This window comes from Actinia tenebrosa, unplaced genomic scaffold (genome assembly GCF_029948245.1).
Source record: "Actinia tenebrosa isolate PJP-AT-01 unplaced genomic scaffold, QUT_ActTen_1.0 PGA_scaffold2__45_contigs__length_23673736, whole genome shotgun sequence".
Lineage (NCBI taxonomy): Eukaryota > Metazoa > Cnidaria > Anthozoa > Actiniaria > Actiniidae > Actinia > Actinia tenebrosa.
This window is the reverse complement of record NW_028292579.1, coordinates 16,722,017-16,742,419: the sequence shown is the minus strand read 5'-3', so window position 1 is coordinate 16,742,419 and position 20,403 is coordinate 16,722,017. Positions and strand designations below refer to the sequence as shown.

At 38.9% G+C, this 20,403-nt stretch overlaps 4 protein-coding genes across 6 annotated transcripts; 1 reads left to right on the top strand and 3 right to left on the bottom strand.

Annotated features, from left to right (window-relative positions):
- Positions 1-338: 338 nt before the first annotated feature.
- LOC116300055 (uncharacterized) lies at positions 339-4,716 on the bottom strand. The gene is made up of 2 exons (XM_031708818.2): positions 2,254-4,716; positions 339-1,616 (listed from the first exon to the last, which is right to left on the bottom strand). Exons 1-2 carry the CDS (start codon positions 4,344-4,346, stop codon positions 1,076-1,078), a joined length of 2,634 nt encoding a protein of 877 aa, XP_031564678.1. The 5' UTR covers positions 4,347-4,716; the 3' UTR covers positions 339-1,075.
- Positions 4,717-4,784: 68 nt separating this feature from the next.
- LOC116300057 (uncharacterized) lies at positions 4,785-16,767 on the top strand. Of its 3 annotated transcripts, none has more exons than XM_031708821.2 (4): positions 4,785-4,916; positions 14,567-14,643; positions 15,087-15,497; positions 15,969-16,767. In XM_031708821.2, exons 2-4 carry the CDS (start codon positions 14,605-14,607, stop codon positions 16,614-16,616), a joined length of 1,098 nt encoding a protein of 365 aa, XP_031564681.2. In that variant the 5' UTR covers positions 4,785-4,916; positions 14,567-14,604; the 3' UTR covers positions 16,617-16,767. The 3 variants fall into 3 exon arrangements, with proteins under 3 accessions (XP_031564681.2, XP_031564682.2, XP_031564680.2); XM_031708822.2 differs by lacking the exon at positions 4,785-4,916 and adding an exon at positions 12,843-13,291; XM_031708820.2 differs by lacking the exon at positions 4,785-4,916 and adding an exon at positions 13,507-14,206.
- Positions 5,223-12,755, bottom strand: LOC116300056 (uncharacterized). The gene is made up of 2 exons (XM_031708819.2): positions 11,077-12,755; positions 5,223-6,935 (listed from the first exon to the last, which is right to left on the bottom strand). The coding sequence occupies exons 1-2, from the start codon at positions 12,753-12,755 to the stop codon at positions 6,224-6,226; spliced, it is 2,391 nt and encodes a 796-aa protein (XP_031564679.2). The 3' UTR covers positions 5,223-6,223.
- A 400-nt stretch (positions 16,768-17,167) lies between the features above and the next one.
- Positions 17,168-19,202, bottom strand: LOC116300067 (uncharacterized). Its single transcript, XM_031708830.2, has 2 exons — positions 18,858-19,202; positions 17,168-18,134 (listed from the first exon to the last, which is right to left on the bottom strand). The coding sequence occupies exons 1-2, from the start codon at positions 19,155-19,157 to the stop codon at positions 17,367-17,369; spliced, it is 1,068 nt and encodes a 355-aa protein (XP_031564690.2). The 5' UTR covers positions 19,158-19,202; the 3' UTR covers positions 17,168-17,366.
- Positions 19,203-20,403: the final 1,201 nt, after the last annotated feature.

The window sequence follows — 20,403 nt, the reverse complement described above, 5'->3', positions numbered from 1 at the left end:
ACAAAACAAAAAAAAATAAATCTAAAAAGCCGCTCTATTTTTGCCATGAAGTGCCCCCCTGGCTATGCGCTTGGTATGTAGGGTCGGTGGGGGGGTTTCACCCTTATAGTCATCAAGCCTGTTAGCTTAATACTGCTTATACCTGCACTATTTATGTAAGACATAATAAGCAGACTTTCCACTGATGATGGAGCAGCAGCCTCTATTCAGCGTTCTATATCTTAATTCCTCCGCAGTTGTAAGTCTGCATTCATGAAACTAGGCTACACAGTCCTTGTGTACATCTCTTCGAGGCCTTACATTAAACCGAATTCAGTTCAATGAAAGTTATAAGTAGATAATTTTTTGACACTTATTTAATCTCTATCTGGTGAATCTACACAGTTTACAGAATTACAAAGTTAAGTATGATTAACAGACGATTTTACGGGTTGGAGCAGTTTCAACTTTTATCTCTCTACTAGCTTCGCGTACACGGGGCCCCCTGTACATTGACCGTTCCATAATGTCAGTAGCTCATTAGAATAAAGACCTAAGATATAAGTTTTCAAGGCAATTTTCCTTTTTGATGTGAAAGAATGTATCTATACTAAAGTAAAGAACTTTTGAAAAAGATATGAAAACCATACGTAACATCATTAGCATTTTGGCTGGATGGGCAATGAGTTCGCGCGTCGTGATTGGATCACAGAAACACGTTAATACCGTGCCGTATCATGACCGCGCCATTTTGGTCGGATAGGCAATGATCTCGCGCGCTTTGATTGGTTCAGAGAATGATACCGTACCGTGCCATGACCGCGCCGTTAGCATTTCGATCAATGCCGTGCCGTGCCGTGCACCTTAATGTTCCCAGTCATACGGAATCTAATGAAAACTCCTTTGCGCTATCGATAAAATGAAGCAAAAAAAAAAAGCGGTTTCATTTTGTATTATCTTAGCTATTCGTGTTGGTTTATAACTCTTAAAGCTATAAAAAGTTTATTTCAGTATTTATGATGAACGAAATACCACTTTGTCATTTAATTTGTACTTCAGTGTTCAGAACTTTTTTTAAGAAAGCTGAAGTAAGCTGTTAGAGAATATCCTCCTTTTTCGTATCACTTGTCCTTCTCGAAATTGCCTCGTCCAATAATCGTAGTTCTCTCTCCAGGGCTTCCTCGTCTTTTTTCTGCAGCCAAGTCTTAAAGGCTCTCTCGGACTCCTCACGAGATCTCTCGTTGCCATGGCAATTATTTGTGAGATCTTGGGAGGCTTTTCTTTCTGGTACCACGGTCTTCATGGCCAGCCACTGCTCGTAGTTAATGTACCTAGAGAGTCGCAAGGTCGATTGATTTCCCAACGACAAACGTCGTTGGTTCTCTTTCTGAACGGCCAAGGAGTTCTTTCTGTGTTGCTCTTTTTTTGTCTCAAGCCACTCGTCATAAGTCAAAGAGATCGAATTTCTTCGTCCCCACCCTCCTACTGACTGTCTTCGATTTGGAATGTTTGTCGCTGGGGCATTCAAGCTCTTAAAGCTTTTGAGTTCGGATGATGTCATAGGTTTAGAAATGTCAAAAGGGTCGGGTGGGTGGGGGGTGGAGTACGATCGAGGTCGTGTCAGTGGAACTGGTAAACTAGAAAAAAAGAAGAAAAAATATTATTAACTGATAAATGTTTATGCTCGTGCCGTAGAATATGTAGTGATAATAATACTGACTATCGGTCGAAACATTTATATTTATCTCAGTTAGTACTCATTGAATCTTATATCAATCATATCCAATATTTCAGTCCAATAATATGAAGGCGATGTATCATTCATCGATCCTTTTTTCGTGTGTGTTAATACTTTTCTAATTTTTTTTTTTTCTATATTTTTTCATTCGTTTATTTTTTCAATCGTTTATTCATCCCTTCCATTATTCTATCCGTTTCTTATATTCATCCCTCCCTCCCTCCCTCCCTCCCTTCCTCCCTTCGTTCCTCCCTTTCTTTCTTCCTTCCTTCCTTCCTTCATTCATTGATACATTTATTAATTATTTCATACATTCATTTTTCATTCATTCTTTCAATCATTGCATTTGTTCCTTTTTGCCATCATTTAACACCCTATCCTTCCTCACATTCAATCATTCATATATTCGATCATTTATTTACTCATTTGATTCGTCCCCCCCCCCCCCCCCCATTTATCCACTCATTCTGTCCAATTTTTATTCATTCGACTTGTTAATTTGTTTCTTCTCGTCAAATAATCTGCAATTTTATTACCTTTCATTGACGTCAGAATCACTAGCTCGTCTCCAGGCCTCATCCAAGTAACCTTCCATGTCGCTTCTTGAATTAAACTTAGGAGAACCGCTGGTCGGTGAGCCGATCGAGAACTTCCGTCTCCTCATTTGCTGCATAGTCTTAGCAATCGGAATAAGGTTTGAGGGTGGTTTAGGGATCCAAGGTCCTTTGATAATAGGTGCGCACACTTGTTTGTCATCAGTACTATTCACACAGGTTTCTTCAGAATGATTCACAGCGATGTGATCGTTATCGATATTCTTTCCCATAGAATCTAATAAATTGAAAGTCTCGAAGGAAGAACTCAAACCACTCGATGTTCTAGAAACAACCAATGAAGGCATCCCTTTTTTACGTCGTCTTAGAAGTAAACTCCCTCCAGACTTGGCACTTTCGGGTTGATCTTCAATCAGTCGGTTCCCCTTGTTGACCGTGTCGCCTGGTTGCTTATTTTCATTCAGGACAGCTGTTGCCTGTGGTTCATCACTCTTGAAAATCATTTTCCCATTACGTGTATGACTTCGTCTTTGAGTAGGGTTTTCCAAGTCATTACTTACCCATTCAATAGAATCATTGTTCTTACACTTGTCTGTAACCATACCAACGTCTTCGTCTCGATTTTCATTTATCTTCCGGTCTATTTTAGTCGAGATTTCTGATATCTTTTCTTGTCCTTTAATAGAAAACATTCTATTGTCATTATTCTTCAAAGACGCGTAGCCATTGCTGGGGAGGAAATGTTGTCCTTTTTCTTGTTCTTTTTTAGGAAACATTCCATTGTCGTTATTCTTGAACACGTTGCCAAATAAGATTCCCTCTTCGTACTCTTTTTCCGATTCCCGTTTTCTTACGTTCATCGTCTTGGCGGTCTTACTATAGTCTGCTCTCTCTTGACAGCACACTCTCGGCGATGCTTGTCGGGGTACGAGATAATTGTCTTCATCGCCTTGTTCCGATAAATATGTAATCTTTTCATTCGCTTGTTTATTATCACCACTGATCCACGAGTCTTTATTACAAGTCGTTTTCTTTTCATATTCTTTGCTTCCGTTTTTCTCACTGTTTTTTATTTGTTCTATTAATAGCTTCTCCTCCGAAGATCCGTCGAATCGTGTGGTGACGTCATTAGAGGTCGCGGCTGATTCGTCGTGACCCGCAAATTCGTCCAGAAAATGTCTATCTGTTGAGAAACTCGAAGACATTTCGTCTGACTCTCCCCGTACGTTTTGTGTTTCGTCCTCCTCTTCTCCATCAGAAGAGAGTTTATAATCTTCCTCGCTGTCCTGTTCATAAGATTCTTTTGTTTCTTCAAGGCTTTGACTTGTGATAATACACCCATATCCACTATCATCATCATTCGTACCCTTCAAAGATCTCTCACCCCGCAGGCTTACCATCTTGTATGCTTCCAGCATATCAACTATATCACCTTTACTAAGTGTCCTTGCCATGGACAAAGGCGTCTGATTGTGAATATCTTCCATGTTCATGAGTTTCCCACCTCCATGCATCAAAATATTTGCAATACAGTTTGTTTTGCCGCCGATGACCGCAGCGTGCAGAATATTCCTCCCAGACAATCGCACTGTTCTTGTAATCATCTTATTCGACGGAAGAATACCAAACAAGAGGCAACTATTGGCTTTCCTTGCTGCAACGAAACACGCTACGAAGATTCTTTCCTCTTTAGTAACCCCGTGCATTTTGACACGGATTCTTGCTCGCACTTGAGAATTCTCCGCCTTTAAGCACGTGGAGATGAACCGTTCCCAAACTGGTAAAATCTTCAATTTCACCTTTCCTACCGCTCTTAGACCTTCAAATTTGCTCATCATAGGGACCAGACTTTCAGTCAAGACTGAACCATTGTGGTCCAACTCGAACAAATCCGACGGAATACCACTTAAGAACTCTATTTCACATTTTAAATCTCTTACTGTCGTGGTATTGTCGATGGGAACGTATAGCTTGTCCATTGCTGAAAGACCAATCTCGATACAGATTTTCAAAGATTGGTCTTTAAGGTCTTCGTGTGCGGTACCATCGTGCTGTTTTCCAGTGCTCCCTGACATTGTCTGTATATCAAAACACTCGATGTTTTTCTAAATATCGAATTGTGTAATGATTATTATCACATTAACACTGGTTTAGTTAGACTTTGCTTTTTTTATCATCAGACTTTGAAGACCTCGTGGTAATTGGTTACATTGTCTCCTTTATCAACGGCTATCTGAACTTGCTGATAAAAACATGCGCTAAATTGCGCATCAATTCAAGGTAAACATGACAGAGTTGCTTTCAAGTCTCTTGTGTTGAAGCCACGGTCCAGCAAACAGCCTGCGAAACCGTCTCCCCACGCTAAAGATCAATAACAACACTGACAATCATTGACGCATCAGAAATTCAGTTCCTTCCTCTGACAATCTCACACACGCTTTCGGTCTAACTATTCAACGACTCTTTTAAACGTCAACTTGCATTTATTAATAATCCCACCTCTATAACCAGGTTTATATTCAAACCGGAAATATTATATTTTATTCTAAAAATAGCCTGGGTTTCCATGACAGCAGGATGAATGCTTTTTAAGGAGATGTGGTGGTCAACACAGAACTTCATCGATTACTGATCACGAAGACAAGGTATAATTCATTTTTTTAAATAGAAAATCCTAGTCAAATCAATAACAAAAATCGGAAATTGAATCAATTTTATGCAGCAATAATTAATGATAATTTTCTTTCACCAAAAAGTAAAACATAGTCTATTAATGTTTGAGCGAAAAGTCATATAATTTTGAGTGTTTACTTTGAAGCTTGCTCGAGGCACACGCGCGGTTTGCTTTTGTTATTTTTTCAGTTAAGTTTTCTAAGTATGACGTCATGACCCACTTGTTTCGACCAATCACAGTGAGCTCAATTTGGAAATAATTACACAAGGATAAACTGTTTAGATCTGAGATTGACGTGTGATGCTTTAATGTTACTATAGCTTGTTAATGTGTACACAAGAAAGGAAAACGTTTTCATCCTCTATCAAAAGGAAGTTTCGAATAGTTTACAATAGTTTATAGTTGATTGCCAGTATCTGTGACGTTGTGGGATTGTTGCGTTTTGTTTCAACATCTTTCTATAAAGTTTTGTTGTAAAAACGTTGCTTGATCAAATAAGGTTTGAATTTGAATTGTCACTAATCACAGGACCAACTGATTGTGACACAAGGAGATCTGATACACAGGAAGCCCAGTCGATCAGTTTTACTCCGAAGAGCTTTTGAAAATAAGCTTTAGCTGACTGAGTCGACTTGATAAGGTTAATAGTAAGAAACAGTTTGAAGCTAGTAAGCTATAATAAATTTGCATTATGGCGTTATTGGCTACAACTAAATTTAAAATCCCTTGCATACTTTATTTTGTTCAGTTGATTATAGCAAGAATCGTCATGTTATCCTAATAAGCAAACACAAATTTGAATAAAAAAGAAAATTCGCGAACGCGAAGCATTTTAGTTGCTGTAGTCAAATGACGTCATCATGCAAAGTGCCAATCTTGCAAGCAAGTCAGACCAACCGAGTCTGGCCTATTATGAGTATATGTATAAGACAAATATATTACTAAAGTCGACATTGAAATAGCAGTATATTTATAAGCCAGATATAAACTTACATATTATATACACAATACATCGCGTGTTACAGCAAAATACACCTCCAGTAATCGACCACCTTTTGTCATAGTTAGAGCTGGTCGATATTGAAAGGTCCACTGCAATACCAGCATTATGTATAGGAAAAAGAACAAGCTATACGCTTACAACAAAATGGACCTCCAGTAAGCAACCACCTCTTTTTCCATAACCGGAGATAATCAATATTTGAAGGTGGTTCGACCGAATGAGATCTGCAGGTGCGGTGGCCGATTACAAGAGGGTCTAGACAAACACCTAGGATATCATTTAGACGTTACTTGAAGGCTGCTAAAGCGTTGTCTTGAAATTTTTCTACCATCTTCCGTATTCGAGGTAGGGCAACTTTTTGTTCTACCAACGGCAACCTTTCCCATGGCAACAGGAGCTTTCTTTTTCATTTCATCCTCCTCTTCCCATTTTACCTTCATTTTTTCTAATTTCTTTTTTGCTTCTCCAAGGAGTTTTTCTTCTTCTTCTAAAGCCTTCAGTTCCTTTTCTTGCAGCCACGACTGATATTTCTGCTGTGACATTCTCCTTCGTCTCATTTTCTTCTCAACTTCGCTTTTCTCTGCTTCCTCCTTCTCTTTCAACTTCTCTTTTTCCCGTTGACTTTCCCTGTGTTTCTCCTCCAACCACTCCTCAAACGACTTCCCCTTCACCTGTCGTCCAGTTCTTTCTGCGTCGTTTCGTTCTTCTATCTGAGACTGCTCATGCATTTGCCGTAGTTGTTCCATGTCTTTCTCGTTCAGCCATTGCTGAAACGACCGCCGTCTTGCATTAGGAGAGGCGGGCACTTGTAGCTGTTTGTTTTCAGGCATAGGAGCGAGAGTCGTGGTTGGTTGTTGAGAAACAGATTCTCTCCTCTTGGCTGCAATCCATGCGTTCCATGGCAACTCCATTCGTTCTTCGGTTTCCATGGCTTTAGTGAGCAAATGGTTATGTAACGACTCGTTCAGCGTCACCTCACACACTGACCTGTAACGTATTCAGAGAATTACATCTTAGTTAAGTATGGAAATGAACAAGGAATGTGACTTATGGCGCCACGACATAGGATATGATGATAATGAATTTATGGAAAATTACTGACCAAAAGACATCTTTATATACGTTCAAATTTCCTGTCTCCATGGAAACTCCCCCCCCCCCCCCCCCTACCCTTCCGCAATAGCACTGACGACCAGGAAGGTGTTTTTTTTCTCATTACAAATATATATTTCATTTATTTCAGAACTAGTGCACTTTTATGATGTAATTTTTTCAATTAATGAAATGACCACTTGACAAAAGCAAAACTAATTGTTTATGTAAACATTTTGAGACCCCTTCAATGTTTTTGGCAAGCGCTATTTAGAACTGCCGTTTCAATAATGTCATTATCTGTAGTAGTGTCAGGTCTTGAACCCAGTTTAATGTCAGTTTTGAGAAGCCATTTTGATGCCTTAGACGAGAAAGCCAATAGAGTGCTGGGAAAGCCATTCCGTGGTAGTAAGACGCCGAAGAAAGCCATTTCAATGCTTTTCTCGCAATACAATCGCCACTACTTACAATGGTAAAAATTCAAACGTATTTTAAAACTAATAGTTTGATAGAAATATGACCTTTATCAGCAAAAAACATAAACTAAATCATTCAGCAGATTTGGCACAACTTAATGAATTAAACCGCTAGCGTTTCAAGTATTTTCTTTCAAGTATCTGTTTCTGCGATTTTTGAAAAACTTATAGAAAAAGGAGCTTCACAAAACAGAAGAGATGTATATTAAAAGTCATATAATGTGACTTAATTAAAAGTACTTAAATTTTAATTCTCACTTCACTGTTAAGTTATATAGTTTGAACCACTTACAAAAACACTTACCACGAGAGGTATGCACAAAGGAATGTGCTTGTAAAATCGCTTTTCCGTTAAAAGGATCAAAAATAATCACTCTTTTCCTCAAAATGTCATTCGAATGCGCATTAGAACAGGAATCAAACCGGATTGCCTTCAATAAGCCACGCTAGAAGTTTTACCTCAACTCAGTTTTTGTCCTGTACGAGAGTCAAAGCGACGGCAATGATTGACGAGTTAATACTAGTAAAACAAATGCGCCCTGCAATTAATCCTTCGTTAATTTTACATCCAACTAAAACATTCTCTTAACAACGTCTCCAATAAATGTGTTTTTTTTAAATAAATTCTTCCAAGATTCAAAATATGAGAAACGTTAACTTTTTTAGAAAAATTCATAAAATTTTTATAGGATTTTTTCTTTCTTTCTTTCTTTTTTTTTTAATTTTTTATGGAAAATTTCTGCTGTTGATATTCCTCCACACGTTTGTTTACAAACTAGTTAATTACATTTTTCTTCAAAAGAAAGATATCACTCACGACATGTACGACTCAAAACTACTAAATTTACTAAATTTGATAAGACATCTTCATTGGATATTTTCACTTTTTTTCGGATTAAAATCTGATACTATACGAAGCAAGGCATTTAGTGAAGGTCAAATAATAGTTCTGTATCTTCCAATCAAGTTGTCATTCATTACCCAAGGGTTTTGACCTAAAGGAAGCTCAATTATCATTTATTTCTTAGATATTTACTATTTTTTTCAATTCAGATATTTTCTACTAAGGTTTCTTAAATAAGTCCACAACAAAGCCAAGTTGTGTGCTACTAAGCAATACATGTCGTAGTGGCTATAAAGACCTAACTATTCATTTCATTAATTTAGTCGTTAAAAATAATCCTCTGTTAATCCAGGTTTGGTTTCTTAACTTCTTGTCTTTGTTTTTTCTTGTCAAGAGAGCTTCAAACAATTGGAATGAATATAATACCAAATAATCAATCCATGTGCTTCACCGCAGTTATCTTTGTCGTGTTAGAAGACGGGTACCGTGTGTGTTTCCCGGTAGGCTTTTGTTCAGGTCGATTGACACCGAAATATGCAATGAATACATCGATAAACGAGTCAGGAAAAAGGAAGGACGACAAAAACTTAAATAATGTGCTTATTACGGCCACCCGGTTATTACGAACAGTTATGTACGAGGTCCTCGATCAAACATTCATGCATACATTTTCTATTCGGTTTACCCACTTAGAATGGTTTAATGGCAAAACTTTTTTTCAAGTCATGAAGTAATTTTTTTACGAAGCACTAATCATGATGTATCAAGGACCAAAGAGTTTCAAACGATGGGGAGACTTTGATTTGAATATACAGTATACTTAGGGGAACTCCGAGATCTGATTATTCATCGCGTACAAAGGTACAAATATCTCATACAATTTCACAAGCCGTTAGCGGATCCAGGGAGGGGTCTAGGAGTCCAGTACTCCTTTCAGAGTGAATGTTTTGACAGTTTGAATAGGTCACATCACATTTATTATTTTAATATATATGACCCCCAACACGAATACACGTACAAGCGCATCATGTCTATGAAAATCCTAGTGCACGTGTTTTAGTCTGTCTGTCCATTCGCCGTCCTTTAATCGATCGAACCAAAATCCATCTCTCTCTTGATCAAACAGAACCACATCACCGTAGGCCGTTTAAAAGGGGTCCTGACCTTCATGTTAATACACGTTCAAATACTCCAAAGGTCTTAGATCTATCTAGATCATTTGTCTATTATGACAAGTTCAGTAGTCCAATCCAAACATGGATTATGAGATGACGTCATAGGTGATTATACTCGTACTGAGTGACGTCAGAGTACTGGATTTCCGCTTAATAGCGATACCGTATAACACGTTTTCTGAGAGCATTACCCATTCGGAGGTTGAGGGATAGAACTGAGTCGAGTTGACTGTTTTAGGGGACAAAATAGACGCCATCTTGGAAATATGAACCCTAATACAGTCCCACAATGCACTGCAATGCCAACTCGACACAGTTGGGTTACCCAAGATTCAGAATTTCAAGTTCAGTTTTTTTTAATTATATTAATCTAGCTCTATTAGTTAAGGAATTACCTTTGTTGAATCGAATGGAATATTTAAAGGTAAAAACCATACAATAACATCAATCCATTAGTTCATCTCGATCGAGTAAAAACAGGTATTTAAACATGTTTTAAACATCAACAAAGGAATGAACAAAAAATGTTTATCATAAGAACTAAAAGGCATTATGACCGCGGTAACGTGACGAGGCCTTGATGCGAAAACAAACGCGTGTTTGAAGAAAAAACAACCAGATGCTTTAGTCAGGTCACTTGCAAGGCTCAAGTGGATTAGTATAGAATTATACCCAAAATGGAATTACGATAATGTTTTTCATTGAAAATAGTGGAAAAGTTGAGAAACCTAAGTCAAGAAAGTACTAATATACGGTGAAGGGATTGGATAAGCCCTTCGTATCTACCTTACATAATAGCATACATAAGCACCCAGGTAATAAAAATACTATTTAGCACCTAGTACAAAGGATTAAGGAGTAACACCAAACGATTAGGGCTTTTTTGTTTTTCATAAAATTAAGTCTCATATTTGAGCGTCTGAAGCTAGATTGCATAGATACCTTGACTAGATTTTGTTTGGTTTTTGAGAATTCTTTGTAAGAAATTAATGTTGTGGTTTGATTCTTACTTGGTTCTTAGTGAACATATCCTTTGTATACCCCTTTTATTAAAAGGAACTCTAAGATATACAGTCAATGTCATTAACGTTGTCCACCGAAAAAAGACATTAACACATTTACACATTTAGAATAAATGTCTTTTTTCAGTGGACAACGTTAATAACATTGACTGTGATATTACGCGATGGATTTTTCAGTTTCTGATTCAATGTTTTTGACCCCTTATCAACTGGGATGTAAAGTTTGTCAGGTCACTTCTCAGACTATTCTCAGAGTGTGAAGTATGCACCGTCAATTAGAGCCGCTTCTAACTTGACTTTCCTAACGTTTATCTCGCTTAACTTTGTATTTAAATGAATAATGAATGTATGGCTAATATCAGTGATATGTCATACTTACATCTCAGTATATATGACTAAATGTCACGTAATTATAATATATATCATTAAATATACTTATATTGATAAGAAGATTCTTATCTTTATATTGTATGATGTGTAGTATATACAAAGACCTGACTAGCAAGTATTCATATCTACCTTGATTTTCCTCTCTGAACAGGAACCTTGAAAGCCTCATTACCAACAGCTAAAGACCCCCTTCGGTAACGATCAAATTTGATTCCAGCGTTGCCAACACTAGGAGTAGCTAAAACAATTGGTTCCCTGCTAACCCTGGCGCGGGAAACAGGTGAATTTGGCGGGTTTGCATAGGCACCGACTGCAAACCTTGCCGTCATACCGACAGCTCTAAACGTCTTCTTGATAGATCGACGAGCAAGCGGCGAGTTTGGAGCGCTCCTAGTGTCTGTGATCATTTCTGCTAAGACAGTCGAGACTTCACTTGTTGGGCTAATCCTTGGTGACGCGACTGGTGACATATCTGGTGAATTTGGTGCACTGAATGAACGAATTACCAGTTTCCTTCCAGGCCTGTGTTGTACCTGGAAAACCTTCTCACTACCATCCAAAGGGTGACCAGTCAGAGACGTTTGAGGCCCCAAACTGGGCAGCCGTGTTTTTAGTTCTAACTCATTGTCTTCTGAGCTTTCATTTCCAGTACTAATACCTGGTACTGTTGTGCTTGCATTGTAAATGTTCTGTTCGTTTCCGCGTCGTTTTGCGAGCAAATGGCCCGCCTGAGATCCTCTAGTGGGACTAGTAGGTTTAATGCGTGAATTGGATAGTCTGTCAGTGTCCAGCTGACTTGTGTCAAGGGCAGGTGGTGTAATTAAACCATTTACCGGCATATCTGATATCGTCTTTGCCTCTTCTTGTTGTTCACTCAAAATAACATACTCACTTCCTTCATTTGAATCCAAAGTTTCTTCGTATTTCGTTGATGTTCTTTGATGGTTTTCATTGTCATCGCTGTTAATGTCCTCTTTCGCATCGCTCTGCTTGTTCTGTTTATTTTTCTCAACAACTCTTTCATTACTAATGGCCTCGTTGTTTATTTTACGGTGCCTATTTGCTTGTCTTTGGTGGGGCGAAGATGAACTCATCGTAGCTTCAGAAACAGCTTCTACACCTTGTTCCAAAGCCTTACAAGTCTCATTGTGAGTGATTTTTGTATTCATGTAATGCAAAAGTCTTTCAGCCATATCTTGGTGGTGTAATCTCACCGCAAGTTGATAAGCGTTTTCTTTATTTACATCGACATTTTCAAGAGAATCCAAACTCGAAGTCATCAAATGTTTGATTATGATATCCAAGCAGTTTAAACTTCCACTCGCAGCACACGCATGCAATAGAGTCCTCCCCGTATCAGTAGCCGTACTCAAATTCACATTCGTCTTTAACTTTGCCAGCCGAACTACCAGATCGTCCAGTCCATAACAAGCCCCCATGAACAGGGCCACAAATATCCTCTCGTCCTTGCCAACTTGTTGCATCGGTAATTGCACCCTGCGAAACACATTTTCAACTTCGTTTTTCAAGACGCAACAAATGAACTTAGTCCACCATATTGGAACTTGTAGTTTTAGAGGTGCTTTTGGTACCATAACACAATCTTTGAGCTCAATATTCCCAGCATCGTCCAACAGAGAAATTTTCTGCAATTCTGTTGGGATGCCAAAAGATGCTTCGCAAATGACCTTCAGTTCGCTCATCGTGCATAGAGTATACACCTGGATTTTTTTCTTGGCTTCGTTAGGAAGAACGACTTCAACGTCTCTAGAGCGCTGTTGCGGAGACATATCCCCGTGAGACACCATCACAAACCAAGTCTCAATCCATCCACTGAACTAGCTTTACATTGTACTCGATAGCTTAGCTTTATAACCCTTGATAACCCTTTCATGTTCCGACAGGTAGCGAACTGTCATAAACTAACTAATCCTTAGACCAAATTACACAGGTCAAACACATGTTAATGACAGTGGTACAAAGGCACCGCTCTCGTTACGGGCTGTCCATTTGTTGACATGCTTTGATTATCTTCTCGTACGTGTCGTCACCCACATGACGTCACTGCGGGAGAGCAAACTACGTTGAGTCACGCAGCACTCATAACAGATACAATCAAATTGCTGACCTTGTACACTGACAGACTATATTTTTTCCAGACGAAGAGTAAATAGTGCAAAAAAAAAATCGTGACTTGAAATCCGAAGGGCAGGAAAACCAACAAACTGCTTTTATCACGTTCATACATTACGGATTACATCTTTGGAAGCCGGTCACCCACACATCTCTTTAATGACTTAAATGGGTTGTTATTTCTACTTTGTTACATAGACAGTGGTTTTCAGTAAGTCTATTCATTACCCGCTCTGAATCGTTATATTCCTATTCGATCTGTATGTTAGTTATTGTGTCCTGACTTAGATCCGCCTGGAGGAGAGGTTTTCTTCAATTTAGGAAATGGAGGATTGAGAGCATAAAGGAAGGAGGGGGAGGTTAGCAGAAAAAAAAATATGAGAAAACGTAATTCCGCTCGAAAATGTCAGTATTATTTTTTATTCTTTGAAAAATAAGATTACCGATTACTACCGTCACTTGGTTGAGGAAGTACATAGGATGATCGAACTGTGAGCAAGCAAGATAATATTCATAACTTGAAACTAGTCTTTAAACCGCATATCCGGTGTCCTTGTTTCAGACATCATGGTGTTTCAGACACTCTTCATTAAATGGACAGCTCGGTTGCACGGCCCAAAAATCTGCCTCCCATATTAACTGTAAAACAAACCTCTATTCATCGGATATCCTTCATTAAACGGACAACTAGTAGCACGGTCCCTATTTTCCTGTAAAAAAAGACTCAAAGCGGACATCTCTATTAGTGAATAACAGGTGCTGCTGTACTTGTTTTAGTGTATCCTTTAACGGGATTCCTGTTTGATTGTTTTAGCCTTCTCTTATTATATGGGATACCTGTGGAATCGTAAAAATCTTTAAACAACTCTCCCTTGAAAGTTTATTAGCTACCTGCTCATTGACACGGTACTTACAGAATCACCGGTACCCGCTATGTACCACCCGTCCTTAGTACAAAGCCCACGCTTTGAATCATGGGTACATGAATTGTTTTGAACAATTGAAGGCAGAAGACAATAGAGCGTGTTTTGGGTGATTTTTGATCTTCCAAAAAGAAACGAAATTGGACAAATTTTATCATTTATTTCTACCAAACATGAATAACGTCATATAGAAAAACTCAAAGGTAAGATTATGCATAGAAATACTTTACAAAGTCAATATTCAACTTCTATATAAGATGAGCGCCTTTCAATAAATTACATTATTTATCCCAAAACAAAATATTTCATACGATATTTCTAGTGCTTAGCAATTTATTCGATCATTTTTAGCTTAAATTTAAGAATCCTTGTGTCATAATTTAGATTTAAATATAAACTAGAAGAAAAATTAACTTATGAGATAAAATATTCATACGATATTTCTAGCGCTTAGCAATTTATTCGATCCTTTTTAGCCTAATTTTAAGAATTCTATATTTTGAATTTAAATATAAATTAGAATGAAAATTAATTTGATTCTAATAGAATTTTTCCTTCAACAGAAAATCATCAACGAATGATTTAAGACAAGAAGATTACAATGTTGGTGACTTTGCTCGCCTTTTTTATTTCATTTCAGGTTTGTAGATCCTATAATAATAAATTATAGTACATTTTTTATCAATCGTCAGTAAGGCTCAGGTCAAACGTCGAACTTCACATGAGCCGAACCTAATTGAAACTTCTTTAATGTCATTAGGTTCGGCTCATGTGAAGAGTTCGACGTTTGACATTAGTCTAAGCCTAGCTAGGCCTATCAATGTGTAAAGAATAGATTTAGAGGTTTTATTTAAGAGTGGATGACTAAAACGTAGTACCACGTAGGAACGTCATGGTACGGAATTGACAAAATTCGTAGAACCAATCATGACGCGCAAGATTAGCAATCATCCAATCAGAATGCTCGAACACGGCGCGGTCACATCTACACCATGAGCTGTTCACATTGATACGAAGTCTGCTGCTTTATGTTCGGATAATACTATTTAATAGAACTAGAAATACTGATATTTTTTTCTTTAGATTGCACTTGCAACAGTATCACTGGACCATTTACCAGAACTCGGCAGCGCAGTTACCCAAGATCTCCTTGACCAACTCGAATATGACGAGATTCTAAATAAACCAATAGCAGTTGGGTTCTTTCTGAGAGGTGCACAAGGGCCCCCGGGACCAGACGGCCCTAAAGGACCCCCGGGATATCAAGGCGTACAGGGTGACGCAGGATACCGGGGATATACGGGATATAGAGGACGCCGTGGACCTCCTGGTATGATAGGTCCGCGAGGACCCCCAGGACCTCCGGGATATAGAGGACCTAAAGGACCGTCGGGTGTTATGGGACTTCCTGGCCCTCCCGGGGCACCCGGTCCACAAGGAACTCACGGATCTGCACCAGCTTATCCTGAATATCCAATGTTTATGGTTTCAACGGTAAGACTTTGCAGTTATAACTAAAATATACTAGATAAAAATTAGAAAAACATCTTTAGCTATAGGATATAACAGTATCGAACACACTTCACAACCATATGCAATGCTTTGCCCGTTCAAGCCGCAATGAATAATCAAGATTTCAAAGTGCTTACGTATGTCCTTGTGCCAGAATTGAAAGTCAATTTAGATGCACTTTTAATCAACATATATGCTTGTCCGTCCCTTAAAGCTGCGCAGTATGTGCGCATCATATAGAGCATACCTAATAGCACTTTAAAATATTTCAATGTCAAGTAAATTAACTGGCGTGTGTGTTATATCTGCTTCAACTGGCGCAACGAATCGCATTTTCAGTGAACGAAATTAGAATTTTTTTACCTCTATCTTTGCATTTTGCTATCGAGGCCAGAGCTTATGTGTATAATCATAGTTAATTAGAATCTAAAATGTCCTTTCTTTCATTTGTAGAATGTGACCACAGTTTGCGAAGGAGGACGCAAAGTTCTTCTTTGTGGCTCACAACAACTCGTTAAAATCATCCACGCATTCTGGGGACGAGACAACCATTACACATGCGCACAAACTAACTCTCCGAACATGACCACCCTTCAGCTTACCGAGATGGACCCAGATCACGTGTTGCGCACCCTTAAGTACTACTGCACTGACAAGCAGTCGTGTCCAATCTCAGCGAGGAGGGGAATATTTGGTGACACACAGGAACCCCATGTTGCCAAATACTTGCAAGTATGGCATGAATGTATACCAGATACCAGATATTTGATGCAAAATGCGGCGCGGAGATCCCGACGTGATGTTCAAATGAACAACAAAAAGGAAAAACGGGAATTCTTTCTTCGTTTTCATGATCGGACCGAGGTAAAAGACGAACACAGCCGAGCAGTTGACGAAACAGACCCCGCTAAAACAAACGCTGGGGTCAGCGGGACAGGTACTGAGCAGGCGCAGTGGGACAAAAGCAACGAGCAAAGCAACAAAACGTTTTTCAAAATTCAGACTAAAAGCAAACGAGAAGAAGAGAAGAAATCCAATAAGAAATTGGCTCACATCCTTAATGAGCTGTTACACGACCGTGTTCTCTCCGAACGTACATAGAAACTTAACCTTACAGATGCTTGTTATATAAATTGTAAAATTTCGGTTGAACTTAGCTTGTAGAATCAATTCACGTTTAATCTCCAAATTTAGGCTAAAAAAAAGAAAAGAAATATTAAGCATATAGCTTATGAACGAAAACTAAAATAAAATTATGATCATTGAAAGTCGGCTGTTAGTTTTTCCGCTAACCTTAAATGATATCACCCTCGTACTCAGAGCCCTTATTTCTTACTGCGCATGCTCGACGAAATAATTGAGCATGCGCAGTAAGAAATAAGGGCTCTGGGTACGAGATTTTATATCACCGTACATTATATTGCTTTCGACCCCGTTGAGCTTCGTCACCGCCACTGCGGTGAAGATTTAGCGACTTCTTAGCTCTAGCTCCAACTTCGCGATAAGAGAAGGCCCTGGGAACGAGGTTGCTCTAGCTCTTATTATTTTGTACCGACTCATCTACGTACCAGATAAAGATCCAAGCTATTCATTTTCAGTTTTTCTTATTTTATTATTATTGCTCTCCAGACAATCTTTGAATGCATTTATAATTAGTCGTGATATTTATGATATTGTATATCGTTATATTTTTAATGACTTTATTTGCGTTGATGCATTTGTTTCGATAACTCTAGGCTTACCCACTCTTTCTAGTCTAAGGTATCACTTGCGCGTCCTTGCGTGACACGTCACGCAATATAACATATTTATATATCAAAGTGAACTGAATTCAAGAAGACTAGTAGGAGACTATCGTCCATTATTCTTGAACATAGCAATATTGCGCTCATTTTGCTTCCTCGCAACATCCAGTACCGTGTTGGGTGACTTTGATCGATCCACCCAGTCAGCTAACACTGCATTGACAGTCTTGTGGTATTTCTTGGTCACGGCAAAGCATTCATCCATTGACTTCTGCATGTACTTGTCACATTTACCCTGCATTGCCCAGGTTGATACGGTTACGGAAAACCCAAACACATCCAACTCTAATAGACCACCATGGCGCTTAAACTTCTTGCAGTTTTTAACGATCTTGTCTACAACACCACTACAGTCTCCCCCAACGTCGGGCCAAGTAATCTTGACTTCCCTCTCAGCCGTGATAATCCACGGAGTTCCCCGAAACTCAGACGGTTTGCTAAACTTCATCAATTTCTCGCTAAAGAAGAGAAAAACCCTCTGGTTTGTGTTGATAGCATCTCTGAGCTTCGGCCATTGGTAGTTCTTACCGAACTCAGCGTTTGCTGTTAGAGATTTAGCGCTCTTGGTTGACGGCGTTGGCTTCCAACCAAGGTTTTTCAGATCTGCGAGAATGCTTTTGTAAATTCGTTCCGGTTTGAAGTCGACTTCGACATCGCGACCAAACTTGATGACGACCACCTCGTTTAAGTGTTCTGGTTTGTTGAGCCAATCATTGATTTGTTGGAGGATTTTCTTGACTGGACCTGCGTACGCAGCTGTCCCCATACCCATGTGACAAGCCCAGGCTCCTTTGGTCCACCAATCGCTATATTCCTAATTGAATTAAAGGAGATTAGTTTAGTGACATTTCCACACTACAACAGCCCTTGAGGTCTGCACTGAGAATCTAAGCATCTGGGATTAAAAAAGAAAAAGTTGATTTATTTTACTTTGAAACCGCGGGCAAAAGTTGCCCAATTTTTTTTAGCCAGGGCTTCATGCAAAGCGCTCGACGATGAGCCCTTCACCCCCTCAGACTGTCGGCTTAGAAGATGATATGTTCGCATCATTATCCTCGCATCGTCTTCCTCTTGCGTAAGGTCTCTAAGCTAAAGCTACACAGAACGGGGAGAAGTCGAAACAAACGACTTGGAGGTCCTGACTAATATACAACCAAGTAAAGCAAAAGGAAATGGAAACTTAAAATAACGAAAGAATGGATTGGATTTCCATAGAAGAGTTGTTTATTGGCGCGAGCAGGTGCTAAAGAAGGAATGCAGCCGCTAAACTAAGGCGTACCCAATGGATGGGATCATGCGTGACTGATCGATTGGCACGCGCGCGACTTCATCTTCAAATGATAATGAAAGTACATGATTTATATCATCTCAATCGTTTTAAAGACGTTATATCATCATTTTCATTATAGCATGCAATAGTAATGCTTTTGATGCTCGCAATCGATACGTCAGTTCTTTAAAACGGTCAGTCTTACTGATTCTTACAATAATGAATTAGATATATCGATCAACTAATACGTTCAAATTCAATCTTTACCTTATCAACGTAGCAAGTATCAATATCAAAATACCTAATCCCATAATCCAATTGACGTGTAAAGCTCCATTGTTGGTTTCTCCATAGACTAGATCCTGCAATACCACCTCCCCAGTGATACAAGTGACCGTTGAACCCGGAACCCGAGTTGTGCGTCCCGGGTAAGGTAACCTGGTTTAGTCTTAATTCACATAGCTCTTCCATACCATTGCATTTCATAGTTCCTGAAACGACGCTATCGAACAATGGCAAGCAACAAAAAGTAACGATAATTATACGAATAAAAATAGAGATACTCATTCTTTCTTATGCTCCAGGAATAGGTTGTACTATAGGATTTGCTACAACAGGTCTTTCTCTCAATGAACCGCACAAACGAAAACTTAACAAGCTTTTAAAGCTTCTTTTTCTTTTTTGGTTCAATGGGTAAATGGGTCAAAAGTCGAATTTTGAAGGGTATGAAGTCATGCAATAAGGAGTGACCTATTGGCTTTTTGGTTTTCACCACTTTCCATATATCGCCTGACTGGTCAAACTAAGGCATTCAATCGAGGCTACAGGGTTCAAAATTGAATAATCCTGTGAAACTACATTGCAGCCTCGGTTGAATGCTTTGTGTATGGCCAGTGAGCCGATGTACGGAAAATAGCGAATACCATTTAGTTACATATTTGGTCAATTAGTCCATAATATCACGAATGTCATTAGGTAAATGGGTCTCGACTGATTTTGAAAGGCTATGAAGTCATGCGATAAGGCGGAGTAACCTATTGACTTTTTTGTATGGTATTTCGTTTAGTATATTTGGTCAATCAGGTCCATAATGTCAAGAATGTCAGTAGGTAAATGGCTCTCGAATTTGAAGGGTATGAAGCCATGCAATAAGAGGTAACCAATTGACTTTTTTGTATGCCATTACGTTCAATGTTTGGTCAATTGGTCCCCCGGGATTGGTCCATAATGTCAATAGGTAAATGGGCCAGAAGTCGAATTGGGGTAATATGTCAAAGTATGAAGAAGCTAAAGACGTTTTGCTTTATTCAGTCTTCCGCTTTAAAGGGGTTTTTGCAAATTCTCTGGTCTAATAAATGCGTGACCTGTAACCGAGGTCATAGATAAGCCATTGGGCTGCAGTTAATTTCTATCTGGGGGTAATTCCGATTGGAATAGGGCGGGATACTCGTCCTACGTTTTATTTGCAATTTGGTACCTTTTAGGGGGTCACGAATCTAAAAGACCCACCATAAAGTAAGTCGGTTACTCCAAAATATTTTGTACGTTTTACAGGTAGAAAAATTAGTTGCCACGCCCAGCTGGACAAGACTCGGAGTACCTTTTAAATTTCTGACGAGCCTGATCCCTGCCCTCCTGATAGAATCCCCCCCCTCCAGGAATTTCTACCATTCTTGATAAGAGTTATTTCCTTTGTGCTGCGAATTTTAGGAAACAATTATTCATGATAGCTGTCCTCGATGATCAGCTGTATATCTAATTTTAGTGAAAAGGAAAATTATTGAACTTATCTGTTACTATTTCTCCGTGTCTC

Excerpts from the sequence above, each read along its gene's own strand:
- LOC116300056 (XM_031708819.2), bottom strand. The coding sequence starts at position 12,755 with ATGGTGTCTCACGGGGATATGTCTCCGCAACAGCGCTCTAGAGACGTT. Across the intron at positions 6,936-11,076 it reads GTTCAGAGAGGAAAATCAAG|GTCAGTGTGTGAGGTGACGC; the intron begins GTAGATATGAAT and ends AATACGTTACAG.
- LOC116300055 (XM_031708818.2), bottom strand. The coding sequence starts at position 4,346 with ATGTCAGGGAGCACTGGAAAACAGCACGATGGTACCGCACACGAAGAC. Across the intron at positions 1,617-2,253 it reads GATTCTGACGTCAATGAAAG|TTTACCAGTTCCACTGACAC; the intron begins GTAATAAAATTG and ends CTTTTTTTCTAG.
- LOC116300057 (XM_031708821.2), top strand. The coding sequence starts at position 14,605 with ATGTTGGTGACTTTGCTCGCCTTTTTTATTTCATTTCAG. Across the intron at positions 14,644-15,086 it reads CCTTTTTTATTTCATTTCAG|ATTGCACTTGCAACAGTATC; the intron begins GTTTGTAGATCC and ends TTTTTTCTTTAG. Across the intron at positions 15,498-15,968 it reads CAATGTTTATGGTTTCAACG|AATGTGACCACAGTTTGCGA; the intron begins GTAAGACTTTGC and ends TTTCATTTGTAG.
- LOC116300067 (XM_031708830.2), bottom strand. The coding sequence starts at position 19,157 with ATGAGTATCTCTATTTTTATTCGTATAATTATCGTTACTTTTTGTTGC. Across the intron at positions 18,135-18,857 it reads ATACTTGCTACGTTGATAAG|GAATATAGCGATTGGTGGAC; the intron begins GTAAAGATTGAA and ends TAATTCAATTAG.